This window comes from Bison bison, unplaced genomic scaffold (assembly GCF_000754665.1).
Source record: "Bison bison bison isolate TAMUID 2011002044 unplaced genomic scaffold, Bison_UMD1.0 scf7180017864304, whole genome shotgun sequence".
NCBI classification, from domain to species: Eukaryota; Metazoa; Chordata; class Mammalia; order Artiodactyla; family Bovidae; genus Bison; species Bison bison.
The window spans coordinates 2,950,428-2,966,958 of record NW_011494876.1 but is presented as its reverse complement, the minus strand read 5'-3'; the positions used below and the strand labels follow the sequence as shown (position 1 = coordinate 2,966,958).

The window sequence follows — 16,531 nt, the reverse complement described above, 5'->3', positions numbered from 1 at the left end:
CCTAGCAAGTATTAGACATATAATTCAATCCTTAAAAAAAGTACATGTGATTCAGACTTAAATTTATAAAAAGATCATGAAATCCTTTCTTGCAAGACTCTTGAAAATTACTCCAACAGAAGAAAACAATAGAGAGAAAATGTTTTACCAAAACATTTACCAACCATATATCTCAAGTGTTAAGGACAGAGATCTAGAAAGTAATACACACTGATTGACTTTGCATCTTATACACCACAAACATTCTGTACATAATTTAACAAGTGTACAGCTCTCCTGAGAGCCTGTTCATGGTCTTCATTTTCAAAAGTGGTAACAATTTCCAAAAGCTGACTCATTTTCTCATGTACACTCCAGAAATGTCACCTTCTCACTATCTTCCATTTATTTTGTGAGCAAGTCAATGTTACCAATTAAAAACTATCAGAATGCCAATGAGCACAAATATATTTGACTTAAAAACATTTTATTCAACATTTATTTTGGATGTTGCTTCCCACCTTTTAAATACAGAAAAGACATTTCAGTAAAAGCAAATATATAATGAAGTCATCTTCCTCTGTGTGAAGAAATATGAATGAACTCTACATTAACATTTAAAAGCAAAACAGTTCATTGCCAAAACTTTACATATCTCTAGAGCGCAACAAATTCTAAGCACACTGAGATCACACTGCTAATTCACCACTCTTGGGAATGGACAGTGATTACTGGTCTATGGTTTAGGATCAGTTTCCATGCTTGCTTCTTGAGCTTCTTCTACCTCTGAGAGCTTTTCATCATCTGCAGTTGAAAAAGAAACATAAAACTCTAATCAAATTTGCTTAAACTATATGTCTGATGAATATATGAAAACATTTTTGTCCTTTATAAGTGAATATATTTAAAGCAAAAATGGCAAAATGGCAGCCTATGATTGCAACTGACCCACACAAGGGGGTTTGGTTTTTAAAAGTTCTGCTTTGGTTGTTGTTATTAGTTGAATTCCTGGAGGAGGGAATGGCGGCCCACTTCAGTGTTCTTGCCTGGAGGGTCCCATGGACAGGGGAGGCTGGTGGGCTACAGTCTATGGGATCGCAAAGAGTCGGACATGACTGAGTGACTAAGCACACATTAGTTGAATCAAAATGCAAAATTTATGTGAGACACTTCAATTTAAAAAGAAGTTCCCCTGGTCATTAAAATATCTACATAGGGACTTCCCTGGTGGTCCAGTGGCTAAGACTCTGTGCTCCCAATGCAGGGGAACTGGGTTTGATCCTTGGTTAGGGAACTAGATCCCTCAAGATGCAACTAAGAGTTGGCATGCTGCAACTAAGACCTGATGCAGTAAAATAAGTTCATCTTTAAAAAATAAAATCAACATGAACATTCATTTTACGGTCATGCTACTTACTTTCCAGTGTTTGCTGAAGTTCATGGATGGTACTAAGAAGAACATGAAACTGTTTCCGTCTCAATTCCAGCTGTGTTAGTAAGAAAAAAAATTAATACACAAATGATCTATAAACCAATACAGAACACAAAGACTAATACATATCACATGCAAATACCTTATCTTCAACACTTTCTTTAATATGTGAAAGATGTTCTAATTCTTTTCCCAGAGCCTCTAGTTCTCTGAAAAAAAAGTGAAAGTGTTATATTTTGCTAATTGGGAGAAAAGAATTCATAATTAATATCTTTTTAGTTACTAAATAATAGTATTTATTATAAAGGATAAGGAGTTCTAACGTCCATTATGATGAGACTTTTAAAACTAAGGGTGATTCCTTAGCTTCTAAATATGTACTAATTTTCATTAAAATTAAATTTTAGATAATTTTTAAAGTATAGGAAACTTGACAATAGGATATCAAACCCTTTTAACATTTTGTCATAATTCAAACTTTTTTTGTGTGTGGGGGGGTGGGTAAATGTGCTAAATTGCAGAGGTTAAAGCGTCTGCCTGGAATGTGGAAGACCCAGGTTCGATCCCAGGGTTGGGAAGATCCCCTGGAGAAGGAAATGGCAACCCACTCCAGTACTCTTGCCTGGAGAATCTCATGGGTGGAGGAGCCTGGTAGGCTACAGTCCATGGGGTCACAAGAGTCGGACACCACTGAGCAAATTCACTTTCACTTTCACTTTCATTTTCCTCTGAACCAGGCCTTTTTCCCTCCTCTACTTTCCATTCAGGCAATCCTTATATTATACCATCCTTTTTTATGCATATATTTGTATCTCAATGATATACAGGATCAGTATAGAATATTTGGAGGGCTCTAACTTTTATAAATGATTATTATTCTGTATATATTTCAGAAACTTAGTAATAATTTAAAGTTCATTATATATATCTTCTGTTTTCCTTTTCACTGATTGTTTTTTAAATTGGTGTTTGGAAAGTGTTTATTTCCAAATTCTCTGTAACTCCTATTTAGTATTCTATATAAGTAGACCACGGAGAAGGCAATGGCACCCCACTCCAGTACTCTTGCCTGGAAAATCCCATGGACGGAGGAGCCTGGAAGGCTGCAGTCCATGAGGTTGCTAGGAGTCGGACACAACTGAGCGACTTCACTTTCACTTTTCACTTTCATGCATTGGAGAGGAAAATGGCAACCCACTCCAGTGTTCTTGCCTGGAGAATCCCAGGGACGGTGGAGCCTGGTGGGCTGCCGTCTATGGGATCGCACAGAGTCGGACACGACTGAAGCGACTTAGCGACTTAGTGATAAGTAGACCATATTCTGTTGCTGCTGCTGCTGCTGCTAAGTCGCTTCAGTCATGTCCGACTCTGTGCGACCCCATAGACGGCAGCCCACCAGGCTCCCCCGTCCCTGGGATTCTCCAGGCAAGAACACTGGAGTGGGTTGCCATTTTCCTCTCCAATGCATGAAAGTGAAAAGTGAAAGTGAAGTCGCTCAGTTGTGTCCGACTCCTAGCAACCTCATGGACTGCAGCCTTCCAGGCTCTTCCGTCCATGGGATTTTCCAGGCAAGAGTACTGGAGTGGGGTGCCATTACCTTCTCTTATCTGTTTTTGTATTGATACATATTACATGCATTTATTTTAGAACTATAGGCAGCAAGGTTAGCAGAAGGAAAAATCTCATCAAGTGGTATTAGAATCTGTAATTTTTAAGGTTGACCCCTATTTTTTGAAACATATGATATATTCCCATAGAAATGGAACGTGTAGACTAGTATGTAAACATTTATGTATAAAGATTAGTTCTTTTCAGAGTAAAGCTCTAAACTTACTTTAATGTCTCATGCCTGTCTGGATGATGCTGGATCACTTTTGCCAGTGCATCATATTCTGAAAGATACAAAAATATTTACCAAAATAAGATATTTCAAACCTGGATATCAAAACAAAATGTCTAACATCACAAATCTCTCCTAATTATTTTCCTAGTAGATAAAGAAGTGGAAACATTGAAGGATATGCGGAGTATTGCCAGCTTCCTCTCATTCAATTATAACTGCAACAATTCATGACTTCAAAAGTATGTTCCAAACAAGGATTTTAGCTCCTACTCTGTTTCCATTTACGCATTCCTGGGTAGAATACGGGGGCTGGCATAAGAGAAAGTGAACTTAAGTCATTATTGATCATCAACTAGACTGAGTCTGAACATAAGAGAATCTTATTATTTGCCCAGCAAATAGAAGACCAAGAAAGTGAAAGTGAAGTCGCTCAGTTGTGTCCGACTCTTTGTGGCCCCATGGACTGTAGCCTACCAGGCTCCTCAGTTCACGGAATTTTCCAGGCAAGAGTACTAGAGTGGGTTACCATTTCCTTCTCCACAGGATCTTCCCGACCTAGGGATCGAACCCAGGTCTCCCGCACTGCGGGCAGACACTTTACTGTCTGAGCCACCAGGGAAGTCCAACAAGGTGATCTATAATTAATTAACAAGGTATCCTACAATTAGTTTCAAATCTTAGACAAGGGGAAATTATACTTCTCACTCATTTCAAAGGTAAAGATCTCATAAACTTAGAAATGATTTATAATTCAGGAACGTTGTTTCTGCTCCACTAAGACCTCCAAGGTAAGTCATGTATCTCTTGTTAACTTTTCCTATGAAATGATATATGGCAGCATTTACTTAAAAGCCTCATTAATCTACCAAAACACTGTAAAATTTTTTTTACAATTGATATTAGTTCTTAAATAAGTTGGTATATCCTGCTCTAAATTGGCCACTGCAACCTGACCACATGCATTTTAGACTGAATTAAAAAACCATCTTTTAAAAATAAGGAATTGAACATCATCTTAATTAACTCATTAAAAAGTAAAATTGTTTGTTGACAGTGTATTAATTCAATATAAGTGTGATTTTTAATAAAATATTTTTGGACTACAAAATAATACATGTTCAATATAAATAACAACAACAAAACCTAAATGATAAAACTCCACAACTCCAAAATAATCATTAACATTTTCTATATCTTTCATGTATATGTCACAGTTGTGACTTTACATTATATTTTTCATCTTCCTTTCAAATTACATTATAGGAGGAGCATTAAAATTATATCTCTGCCATTAAAATTATTTTGAACTAGTTGATATGAACTAAAATAAGGCAGACGTTAATTAAGAACAAAAGAGATTGGAAGAAAACAACTTTAATCTTCCTATTCTAATAAAATCCAGGCAGACTGTAAATGTTTGCTTGCATAGTCCTTAATAAAAAAAGTCACTGGGCTTATATTATTTCTTTTTTTAATGTAGTTCCATTAAACACACACAAAACACAAAGTCCTAAATCTAATGTACTTGTATAACATTATTTAGGCAAAGGGGTATGAGGGCAGTAAAAAAAAAAAAAAATTGAATACTTAAAAACATACTTGTTTAATCAACACAATCCAACTTTTTTTTTTTTTTTTTTACCATGGCCTTTCTTCTCTGCTATTTTAAACAATAATATAGTTTTAAAGAATTAAGTTTGTCTCCTAATTCTTTTTTATAATTTAAGTCGATTCTAGCTGAAGGTTTCATCTCACCACATTAAAAGCTGCATGAAAATACTAGTCAGTAATGAAGTATTTGCACACTACATCCCACAAAACCCTTACCTTGCCGATTTTTTCGTATTCGTTTTGCTTGAAGAATTTGCTTTTTGCATTCAGCAATTTTTTCATGGGCTCCAGCAATGCTACATTCTATATAAAAAGTTTTTTTTAAGATACTTATAACAACATGAATAATCTCCATTTTCAGTTTTAAAATGCGTTTTTAAATTTAGTTTCCTTGCTGAAAACAGATGCTGGCATTAATACACAGCTGTAACTCAAAAGAATAATATCATATTAGAACATAGTCTTTCTATTAATGTTATTATTCGACCACTAACCAGAGAAAAATGTTAGTAAATATTGTTTCCCTTAGCCCATAAAAATTAAAATTACAGACAGAAACAATTACTTTGTTTCCTTACCTATCTCTTTGTAAATTTTTTCATAATTTTCCATTTCTCTGAGATTCATATCATATACCAGCAAAGTTTTGCCCATTGAAAATTCACACTGGGACAGCGTGCTCAGCATACGTTGGTACTGGCTGTATCTAACATAAAAGAGAAAGAGAATAAACATTTTGTGGATTTCCAGCTGAATCATTACAATGCAGGCACACCTTTGCTAAGTTAATTATGCCAGGTTCTGAGAGAATATGCTTTATTTAAAATAATTTGAAATATCTGTCCCTTAGGTTTTCTTTTTCCAAATGTGGTTTACTTGAATTTATAAACTGTATTAGTTACAAATGTAAAGATGGGACTGTAGTTGTTAGCAATGTAAGTTTAATTCAAACAACTATTTGTTGAATTTTGCTTAATAGCCTTTTTAAAATGTTTTAAGATGGTTTTTATTATCACAATTCTGTTCTCAATTTTTTCACTCTAATTATTTATCTATGTGAAAAGCTAATTCAAATGATGAAAAAACTCTTTAAGTTAGAAATTTATCAAATATATAAAAGCTTGCAGCAACTTTATTAGTGCATTTTTAAAAAATAGAGAAAATTTCATTTAAGTATTTTGTCTTACTACACATTTATCTGCTTTTAAAAGGGACCAAAGTAATAAGTCTGAATTTAACCCTCAATTCTTATCACTGCACCTTCTGCACATTTTAATAAACACAAAAGTAGCCTCTGAAGGGAAGGCCAGAAAAACCTACTCTGGACTCTGTTAATGAGTGAAAATATGAAAAACTGACAGCACTATATGTATGGCCTAAAAAAAAAATCACAGCAGGACATTAGTATAGAAACGGCAGCAACATGAAATACCCCTCTTCCTGAGATCCTGAGTTGCACCATTTAATGAAACTTTTCACCAGCAGATTAATTCTCCGATCATCTCCAGCACCATCTCCATCGATTAGGAGACGCTTCCGTATGACTTCGTCTGGAGGACAGAATAATGTGAATTAAAATGACTATCTGGTTCCTGTTCACTTTCAGGGACAAATAAGCAACACCACTACACATTCATTTATCTAGAAGAAAACTACTGAAATGTAAGTGTACTTGATGCCACTGCACTGTACATAAAAGACTGTTCTTAAAAGAATTAAAATGGTCAATTTTACGTTAGGTAGGTTTTAATATAATTTCCATACATATATATGTTTTAGGGGCTGCGGTTATAGCAGGGAAAAGCCTTGCCCTCACAGAACGGACATTTTATTGTCAGGCTGTAGAGTAAAAATAATTTTCAGGTACTACCAAAGAAATAAGTCAATAATTCTTGGAGAAACTTTTTGGGCAAAACCTGTTCAGACAAAAGAAAGCCTGAAGCATTCATGTCGTTGAGTACTGTAAGGTACTAGTAAAAGGAACAGAGAGAAAAGATCGAAAGACATAGTGGGAGACTAGAAAAAGAGAATGAGGTGTGTCAGAGAAAAAGAAATTTTGGGGGGGTTGTAATTTAGTAATTGTAACGTTTCTTTCCTCGTGAGGACTTTTTTTTTTTTTTTTAATGTCTGTCTCCCTTTTGCTACAAGGAAAAGAAAAAGAGAAAAATGAATAGAAAAGCAGTGCAGATGACAATGCTGAGTAAAAAGTAGGGCCGCAGTGGGCTTGCTTGGCAGCCCTGAGCTAGTGTTCCTCCTGGACAAGATAATGCTGGATCATAACAAGAGATGTGCAAGTTGAAACCACAGTAAGATATCATTTTCATCTTTCAGATTGGTAAAGATCAAAAGACCTGATAATAAGTGATGGTAAGTGTGTTGAGAAATCACACTTACATACACTGATAGAATGTAAGTGGTGTGCTCTTTGCAAAGCAGCTGGACAATCAGATAATCTTCCAAATACATATAGCTTTTTGACCCCATTAGTCCAGTTCTAGGAAATCATCCTGTAGATGCATGTGCACCCATGCACCAAGATAAATGTAAAAGGATTGTTCTTAAGAGTGCTGCTTGTAGTAGGAAGACGGCAAACCTAAACATTCACCAGGAAGAGACTGGCTAAATATAAAACAGTTGTTAAGTGTAATAATATGCAGGGACTTGCCCAGCAGTCCAGGGTTAAGATTCCATGCTACCATTGCAGGGGGCATGGGTTTGATTCCTGGTTGGGGAACTAAGATCCCACATGCCTCGAATGGGGGCCAATAAAGAGACAGACATACATACATAAATAGATAATTGCTGAATCGCACGTTTTTAAAAAGAGGTAGTAAGATTCAGCCAAAAAAAAAATAGTGTGGATGTATATATTAATATCATAAAAATCTCCTTAGCTATGTTAAGTAAAATGAAAATAACACAGGTGCAGAGAAGCACGTAGTTTGCTGCCATTTGTGTAGAAAACAAGGAGGCCAGCTGTGTATCGCCCATCACACACGCTGTGTGATGCGCCCATCACACACGTGTCTATGTATTCAGCAAATATCTTTGGAAGGATTCATAAGAAACTGGTAATAGTGGCTATTTCTGCTAAGAGGTATTACAGAGGATGAGATTTAATTTTTATGATTTTATAGGATTGTCTTTTTTTTTTAACCATATGCAGGCATTTAAAAAATAATTTTTAAAGTGTGAATAATTCCTAGAGAACCTGCATGATGAATCAACAGCAAAATCTTGAAACAATAATTCCTGTGTGTAGGCGGAAGTATTTTCGAGTGCAGGTGCAGTGGAGATAAACTTTGGAAGGCAGATGGGTCCAGTTTTTTTTTTTTTTCCCCCTAGTTTTAAAATCTATTCTGTGACAACATCAGATAAACATGTTTAGAATTGGGTTTTGTTCTCAGAGTCATGGCTGTGACAGACGGCTCAAGCTATGGATTCATCAAGTGTTTTAATTTTACACTGAAAGATATAAACTAATGGTTTCCTCTTTTAAGCACCAATAATGTTATTTGAGGAGAAGGCAATGGCACCCCACTCTAGTACTCTTGCCTGGAAAATCCCATGGATGGAGGAGCCTGGTGGGCTGTAGTCCACGGGGTCGCTGAGAGTCAGACGCGACTGAGGGACTTCACTTTCACTTTTCACTTTCATGCATTGGAGAAGGAAATGGCAACCCACTCCAGTGTTCTTGCCTGGAGAATCCCAGGGACGGGGGAGCCTGGTGGGCTGCCGTCTATGGGGTCACACAGAGTCAGACATGACTGAAGTGACTTAGCAGCAGCAGCAGCAATGTTATTTGAGGAGACTGAGGCAAAACACAGTCCTGGCAGAGATTAAAATTCAGAAAATGAAATTGATTTTTTTATAAAGTCACAATCGTGTTTTAACTTTGTTAAAAGTAAACGGTCAGTGGGTGAGCAGTCCAGTGGTCAATTGATGCTATTTAGTTTATTTTTGATCTTCCTACCTCTACTCTTTCAAGCCCCCAAGAAACCCCATCTTCCTCCCAGATAACTAGGAACCCTCCTTTATGGAGGACAATGGATGTCAAATGTAAATGAATGTAGGAAACATGAAGTAGGGAAATTGAGGATTGAGTACCTAAAGCGAGAGGTTATGACCAGATCTGGTTTTTCAAGGGATTTTTAAAGTTTGGTGACTAACTGAAAATGTTTCCAGAACATTTTGTGTTCTTTTCAGCTGTACACTTAAGATCTGTGCACTTGTTTTACGTATGTACGTAATATCCCAATTACAAAAATTTTTGAAAAATGTTTAAAGCATTATACACGCCAAATAAACTTGGGGAAAAGGTTCACTGGGACCCATCCTATGTCCTGTTCATTCTGTTTCCTCTTCAGTCTCTCACACTGTATCTTTACATTTCTGATGCTCAATAAATATTTTAAAATTGGATTTGTGGTGCCTGCCTGGGAACATCTGCCCTCCAAATAGCTTTGTCTCAATAAAACACTAACAAGGACAAACATGGAACCATCCTATCTTCAGGTCCATAGCAGAGATTTCCCTTCCTAGACAAAAGACATGAATATCTGATCAATGAGCAGCAGTGTCCATAGGTGCCAGCCTAACCTCTTGAGGACATGAAGTAAAGACAAGCGTTCCTTCACTCTAGCTGGAGACATAACACACAAAATGAATGCACACACATGCAGAGGAGGCTGAGATAGTTAAGTGATACCGACACATGGCAGGAGATTAGGAGAGCTTCCTTTAGCTCGGGGGGAACAGGGAAAGAGGATTTTAAGCTGCTTTTTCCCCCCTTTTTTTGGCCCTCCCCCTTGGCTTGTGGGATCTTAGTTCCCTGACCAGGGACTGAACCCATTCCCTGGAAGCATGGAGACTTAACCACTAGACTGCCAGGGAAGTCCCTAAAGCTGCTCTTCTGATACATGACCATCATTGGTCAAAAAAAGAAAAAGCTAAAAGGCATTTTAACAGTATCTATTCTTTGACCCCCAAAATCCTAGATATACTTGCCCATATGCAATATGACATGCTCATTGGCAGCAGATTAAGTATATAAATTTTGGTATAAGAATATGATAAAATAATATAAAGTTATAAAAAACAAAGAATGAGGAAAACTGTGTATACTGAAAGGAAGACCACTTAATACAACCTGTTAAAAGAGCAAGGTGAAGAATCCTGTTTATGGCACGTTTCTTTTCATATAAAAGTAGGGAAATAAGTATATTCATATGTGCTGATGTTCACATAGATATACTGGAATGATATACAGGAAGCTGCTATAAGGAGTTACCAAAGAATCGAGCAGTGTAAGTTGGGTAGCTAGAGGACAGGCTGGAAGATGTCTTATATTACTTGATTTTTGAACCAGGTCTTATATTTTTGAAAATATGTCTTATATTCATTTTTGAACCATATAGTACTCAAAATTTGTTAGTTGATGTTTGCAAAATAAAGAAAGCTATGACTGTGGTGATGGTATCATAGGTGTTTGTATCTGATAGCTCAGCTGGTAAAGAATCGCCTGCAATGCAAGAGACCCCAGTTCGATTCCTGGGTCAGGAAGATCCCCTGGAGGAGGGCATGGCAACCCACTCCAGTATTCTTGCCTGGAGAATCCCCATGGACAGAGGAGCCTAGCGGGCTATAGTCCATAGTGTTGCAAAGAGTCGGACACGCCTGAGTGGCTAAGCACAGCACACGACTGCATCAAATTATACACAACACATGTAGTTCTTAGTGTATCAATTATACTTCAACTAAAGTGGAAGGAAGGAAAAGAAAGCAAGCAACCTAAAATCATGTCTTTCTCCACCTCACCTACAACAGGCAGGGAGAAAGCTGTGAGCTAAGGCAGAGGTGGGGATTGCAAGGCTGGGTCTGGGATGTGAGCACTCTTCTAGGACACTAAGAAGTCTGGGGGCCTGGAGACTGATGTCAAGACCCAAGCGCATACAGGCAGTATGCGCTGACCTCTGGGTCAGATTGTGGAAGTCCACAGTAGTGAGTGACACACTGGTAGACTCAGATCCTATTGGCAGGCAACAAGTTGGAGTTGCTGGAGATTTGTGAAGGGACTTTCTAGGAGGATCAAGTGTACAAAATGGGGTGCAGCTGTGAAGCGCCCACAGGCAGGGAGGCTAGTTAGGAGGCTCCCAAAGCATATGCCCACTGAAGGAGCTAAAAGAGTGTGAATTAAAGCAGAGATCAGAGTCACAGGTCCTGGAAGGCAGACGAGGGCTCAACAGAGACTTGGTTAGGAAAAGGCAGGAGCCAGGACCAACTGGCTGGCACGAGCAGTGCAGGCTGATCAGTTCTGTAGCACAGGGGACGTGCTGTCCAGGCCCTCAAGGTCTCTCTCCTGCTGGAGCCTGATCCCTCTTTCGTCTACAGAGCATTTCTTCACAGCCAGACCCCAAGTCCCAAACTGGGGCCAGTGTTCTGGTTAGTCCACAGTGTTTAGTTTGTGTGAGTGACCAACTTTTAACTTCATCTGTAAAAATGGGAATAAAACGATCCACTTCATAGGACTGCTGTGAAACCTTATGGAAATAAAGTATACAAGGGCCTGTTCACTATAGGAAAACAAAAAAGAAAAAAAGCAGTTACTCTTATCTTCATGTAAAATTTAATTCCCAAAGTAATGTGAAACTGAATAAATGCTGGAGCTGTATCTACAGATACACCTATATACTGATACATAAGATGCATAGAAAGTTCTGCACAGTTACGACTTGTCACAAATTCGCTTGTCTTAAGCTTCATGCTGTAAGGTCACTGTATTTCTAGCTTAAACAGCATAAGTAGTTGCTGCCTAGGAAAGTCTGTGGGGATGAGGAGGACTGAAATTATATATATATATATAAAGTACAGAGCATAGCTCCAACAGCAACAAATTAAAAGGGTAAGTTGCTTGTCTGAAATTTCTCTGCTCTTTTTAAATTTAAGGATGGCCAGCTGCTGATGGTTCCTGGCATGTACGACATGAGCATTGTTTAATTGTACCTCATCAGTTAGCTCTAGACTGGACACACTAAACATGTGTCCAGTCTAGAGCCAACTAAACTAAACATGTTCTGTTTACTATATGCATTGACTTCATAAATTATCATCATGCCTGAAGCTCTCTGTAATCAATCTGAATAGTAATATTAAATCAGGAGGCCCTTGGTGTACCTGTAAGAACAGTGAAGTTGGTTTAGAAATTATTTCAGTGGTGTTATCAATGTCATTCCTTAGTTGTCACGATCACTTTCTTTATTGAGTACAAGGATCAAAACCACCTCGGAAAAGCTTTTAACCCCAAACACCGAATGTCTGCTCCGAGAACGGTGGCCTTCCACTAGATTTTAGGCTTGTGTGAAGATTTCTTATTGGATTCAGTTATATGGGTACCATAAGTATACCCTATAAAATGTCTGCCATTCAAAATCACTTTCAAATCAGTTATGACACAAGCATGATGATAAGCAAATATTTATTTGAAAAACTGGGATGGATTTTTTTAGACCCTTTCCTGTCTTATATCCCATCCTCTAACTAGAATACAAAGCTGCTTAACATGCTAAATAGGTCTCAAGAAAGCCATTTTACAGGGTTAGATTTTAATACCTAACTCTTCATAAACAGGCTGGAAGCAATGACTCCTTTACAGTTATTAAACCCGCTCTCCATTTCCAAGCCTCTGGCTGACTGACACAGCCATCGCAGTTGTTTTCTCATTTTAGTGTGGAAAGGACAATCTCTCATAAACCCATACTAACACTGCTTTCACAAACTAATTGTTATTCCCTCAAAGTGGCTATTAAAACCTTGATTACAGAACAAGTTTTCATAGCCTCTTGGAGCAGATGTTCAAAAAAGGAAAGAAAAGGACAATTTGGAAGATAATAGTGGGCTAAGTTCCACAACTCTTGCTTTAGGGACAGGTCAAGGCTTGACAACAGGTAAGAGCCTGTCATTAACTTCCCCCTAGGGTTAAGTGAAGTCACTCAGTTGTGTCCGACTCATTGTGACCTGATGGACTGTAGCCCACCAGGTTCCTACGTCCATGGGATTCTCCAGGGAAGAATACTGGAGTGGGTTGCCATTTCCTTCTCCAGGGGATCTTTCCAACCCAGGGATTGAACCCAGGTCTCCTGCAATGCAGGCAGACGCTTTAACCTCTGAGCCACCAGGGAAGCTACTGTCAAAGTGCCTCCCAGTCTGCTAGACCTCACAGCTCCCAATCTCACCTGCTTTTCAGAAATAGCAATTCTGTGATCTCTCAGTGAGGATCAGCATTTCCTTTCTAAAGGCTCTTTAGCAAGATATTCTGAAAGTACACAAATGAACCGCTGGCTTTTTCTTAGTGTTCCTAAACACTCTGGATACAAACTGAAAACCACAGGAAGGGATAACTGGAGATAAGATTACAGAGGAAAAAACAGCTGGCTACTAGGAAACCAATGTAGCAATTTGTATTAAAAATACAGATACTTTTGAAACCTGTCTTCTAGAAGTGATTCCCACTGTGTACAAAGACAACTATGCAAATATCTCCACTGTCATACTATTTATAAAAGTTAAAAAAAAAAAAAGGAAAATAACAAAAAACATTTAGAAGGGGATTGATTAAAAAACTAGTAGAATATCACAAAAGAATAAGGTAGGAGGAGCCCCAAAAGGTATTAGAAAGAACTCAAAGATGTATCATTAATTATGGAAGTATAGTTCAGAACAGCATGCAAATATTTGTGTAAAACTTTACATATGCATACTGGTTCACCAACTAACTAATGCTTACAATATGCTCATTTAGTTTCACAAGAGCCCGAAGGGACTGGAAGTTACTTGTGCAAATTAAATGCCATAAGAAGTAGGAGTGGAGCTGGGACTCACACTCAGGAGTTTGACACCAGAGAAGATGCTTTTTACCTTTGATGGCATTTAATAATCATTCTGGAAGGGTACACAAGAAAAACCTTACAGTAACTGCCACTGGGGGCTGGGCTGAGCTGTGGAAGGTGAAGAGGGGAAGGTTTTCACTGTCCCTTGGGGCATTTCTTCCTGGATTTCCTGACATGTACCACTTTTCTTCCTCACAGTATTAAGAGTCGTTATTTGATAGAGAACTTACTGGTCATTTTGAGGTGTTTTTCTTCATTTTTTCTGTATTGAAAATTCTCATCAGTGTTCTTTAGTAAATCTGTGACGTGTTAACAACAAAAAAGAAACTGGTTTGATCTGACCTATTAACAAGAGGAGGGACTAAGCCATATCAAAACAACATGTGTGCAGATTCCTGTTATGTTCATCACTAGATCACCACGCCTTATGGATTATTAAGCTGCATTACGTATATCCCACTGCACTGGATTCCTCCTGGTGAAATAATACCGAGCCCCTCCTTTCAAGAAGCTTAAAATCATTAAAACAACTATGCCACCAATGTTAAGACACAAAAAAGTCAAGTGGAAAGAGTAAGGTGCTTTGATTCATCCATGTAAAAAGGGATCTCTCCAGAGACACTTAGGCCCAGTCTAAATAAATTCCTGATACCAAAGTAAATGACAAAAGCCACAATTACATTAAAAATGAAAAAAGAAAAATCAATGCTGAGGTCCTTTGTTTTTCTCTGTTGTCGCTATTCTGTCGCCAAGTCGTGTCCGCCTCTTTGCGACCCCATGGACTGCAACGTGCCAGGCTTCCCTGTCCCTCACCATTTCTGGTTTTTCTCTAAATATATTTAAATGTTTAGAATATGACCCTAATCAAGTCAAGGTTGAAACTCCAATCCCACTTTGAGATGCCTTTTATCTTGGCTAAAGAAATATTATTTAATATTTGAACTGCTTCAGTAACCCCTGTGCTGGGACCACAGAAGAGAGAACAAAGTGGGCAAATCCATTGGTACTTGTGGAAAAAAAAAAAAGTCAAACAAACCCTTTGGCTACAAATGTTTAATTAACATTGGATCAACAACTGAAATCGGAACAGCAGCAGACACAGTGTTTGTACACTCCTATTTGATGACCATACCTCCTGCTTCCTTTCACTCTGAAAAGTGTCCTGGTTTGGACAATCAATTAAATGGCCACTCAACTTTGAAGTGCTTTACATATATTAATCACACTTCATCCATGGAAAAACCCAATAAAGTATGTATTATTATCTTCCTTTTATAGATGAAAAGTGTCATCTCTGTAGTTAGAGGAAAATATACACAACTACATTATTAGAAAGTCACAATGGCATTCTGTTATTCTGTCATGTTGTTCACGGGCATGTTAAAAACCATTATTTCAAGTTTTAACAGGCGTATTATCCATGCATTATACTTTCTAATTAAAAAAAAAAAGCAACACTTGTCAAAACCAACAAGCTCTATTAAACGGAGTGTACAGCCACATCCCGCTCCCCACTGCCCTTCTTATCATCCATCTGTTGCTCTGGCAGATCAAGACATATACCTAATGTTCTCTGTACTGCAAAAAGTGCTTCTGAAATGCCTTCTATTAGGTTCTAACACTGTTTAACACCCTTTAAATTAACATACAAAATACAAACTGTGAACATAGTTTACATTAACAGTGACAACATCTAAACTGTTTTTCCTGTTAGCCAAAATGCTGGGGTGGCAACAAGGAAGGAGAGAGAATGGCTTTGTGACGATAAGCCATTAACTTCCCGGGACCTCCACTTGTCCATGCACAGATGATGCTTCTAGGGATAACACTTATAGTTCAGTTGTTGCTGTTCAGTCACTAAGGTCACTAAGTCATGTCCAAACCTTTGCAACCTGGTGGCAGCAGCACGCCAGGCTTCCCTGGTCTTCAGTCTCCCAGAGCTCGCTCCAATTCATGTTCATTGAGTTGGTGATGCCATCTAAGTTCAGTATCTATAGATAACAATATAGTATCTCTTTCCTTCCCTTAGAGGAGGGCAGATTATTGCTCCAATTAACCATTGTGTCCTTGCACAGGATATAAAGACTTTCTCTTCCAAGAGCTCCCAGTCCACTTGTATAGGCAAACCCGGATGTAAGGATTACATGAAGGCACAGCACCTGACCAGGCACTCAGATTGGCGAGAGGACATCCGCCCTCCTCAAGTCTCCAGAAACAGGTACTGGAACTTCTCCAAGAACCCTTCAGGAGGCTGAGGATGTGGAGGCCACCACTCTCAGTCGTCCCCACCGCCATCATCCTAATCAGAGCCCACCTGGTTTCTCACTTGGACCACCTCTCCTTGGCCTCCCTGCTTCCATTCTTGCCTTCCTACAACTCATTCTCTACACAGAAACCCGGAATGATCCAAAAGATGACCACTTGAAACTCTCTGATCACTTCTAAGGCCCACCTTGTGAGGCATGTGGGATGTTAGTTCCCCAACCAGGGATTGAACCTGTGCCCCCTGCATTGGAAGTGTGGAATCTTAACCACCTGACTATCAGGGAAGACCCTATCATCCATTTATTTTAATGTTGTCTCATTATAATTAACTGCTTTAAATATTTTCTGGAACACACCATGTAAGTAAATTAAGTATATTGAGGGATATAGCAGAAATATAATAAAATAATGTGGTTAACAGGTGAAAGATCAACTAGTTTTTGAAAAGAGCAGAGAAGACTATTTGATATGGGTCCTGAAGAATAAATGGCCAGTCACCAGGCAGAAAAGGCAGGA

General features: G+C 38.3%; 1 protein-coding gene across 3 annotated transcripts in view; it reads right to left on the bottom strand.

Annotated features, from left to right (window-relative positions):
* Window positions 1-449: 449 nt before the first annotated feature.
* The window catches only part of THOC7 (THO complex 7 homolog (Drosophila)), a 20,055-nt gene continuing 3,973 nt past the window's right edge, over window positions 450-16,531 (bottom strand). For 2 of the 3 annotated variants that reach the window (XM_010851532.1, XM_010851533.1), the window contains exons 2-8: window positions 6,298-6,415; window positions 5,444-5,571; window positions 5,082-5,168; window positions 3,246-3,303; window positions 1,554-1,620; window positions 1,397-1,466; window positions 450-783 (exon numbers count right to left, since the gene is read on the bottom strand). In XM_010851532.1, coding sequence (XP_010849834.1) covers window positions 716-783; window positions 1,397-1,466; window positions 1,554-1,620; window positions 3,246-3,303; window positions 5,082-5,168; window positions 5,444-5,552 — 459 coding nt within the window. In that variant the 5' untranslated portion in view covers window positions 5,553-5,571; window positions 6,298-6,415 and the 3' untranslated portion in view covers window positions 450-715. Of the gene's footprint in view, window positions 784-1,396; window positions 1,467-1,553; window positions 1,621-3,245; window positions 3,304-5,081; window positions 5,169-5,443; window positions 5,572-6,297; window positions 6,416-13,980; window positions 14,050-16,531 lie in introns of all 3 variants that reach the window. The other variant, XM_010851531.1, reaches the window with a different exon arrangement.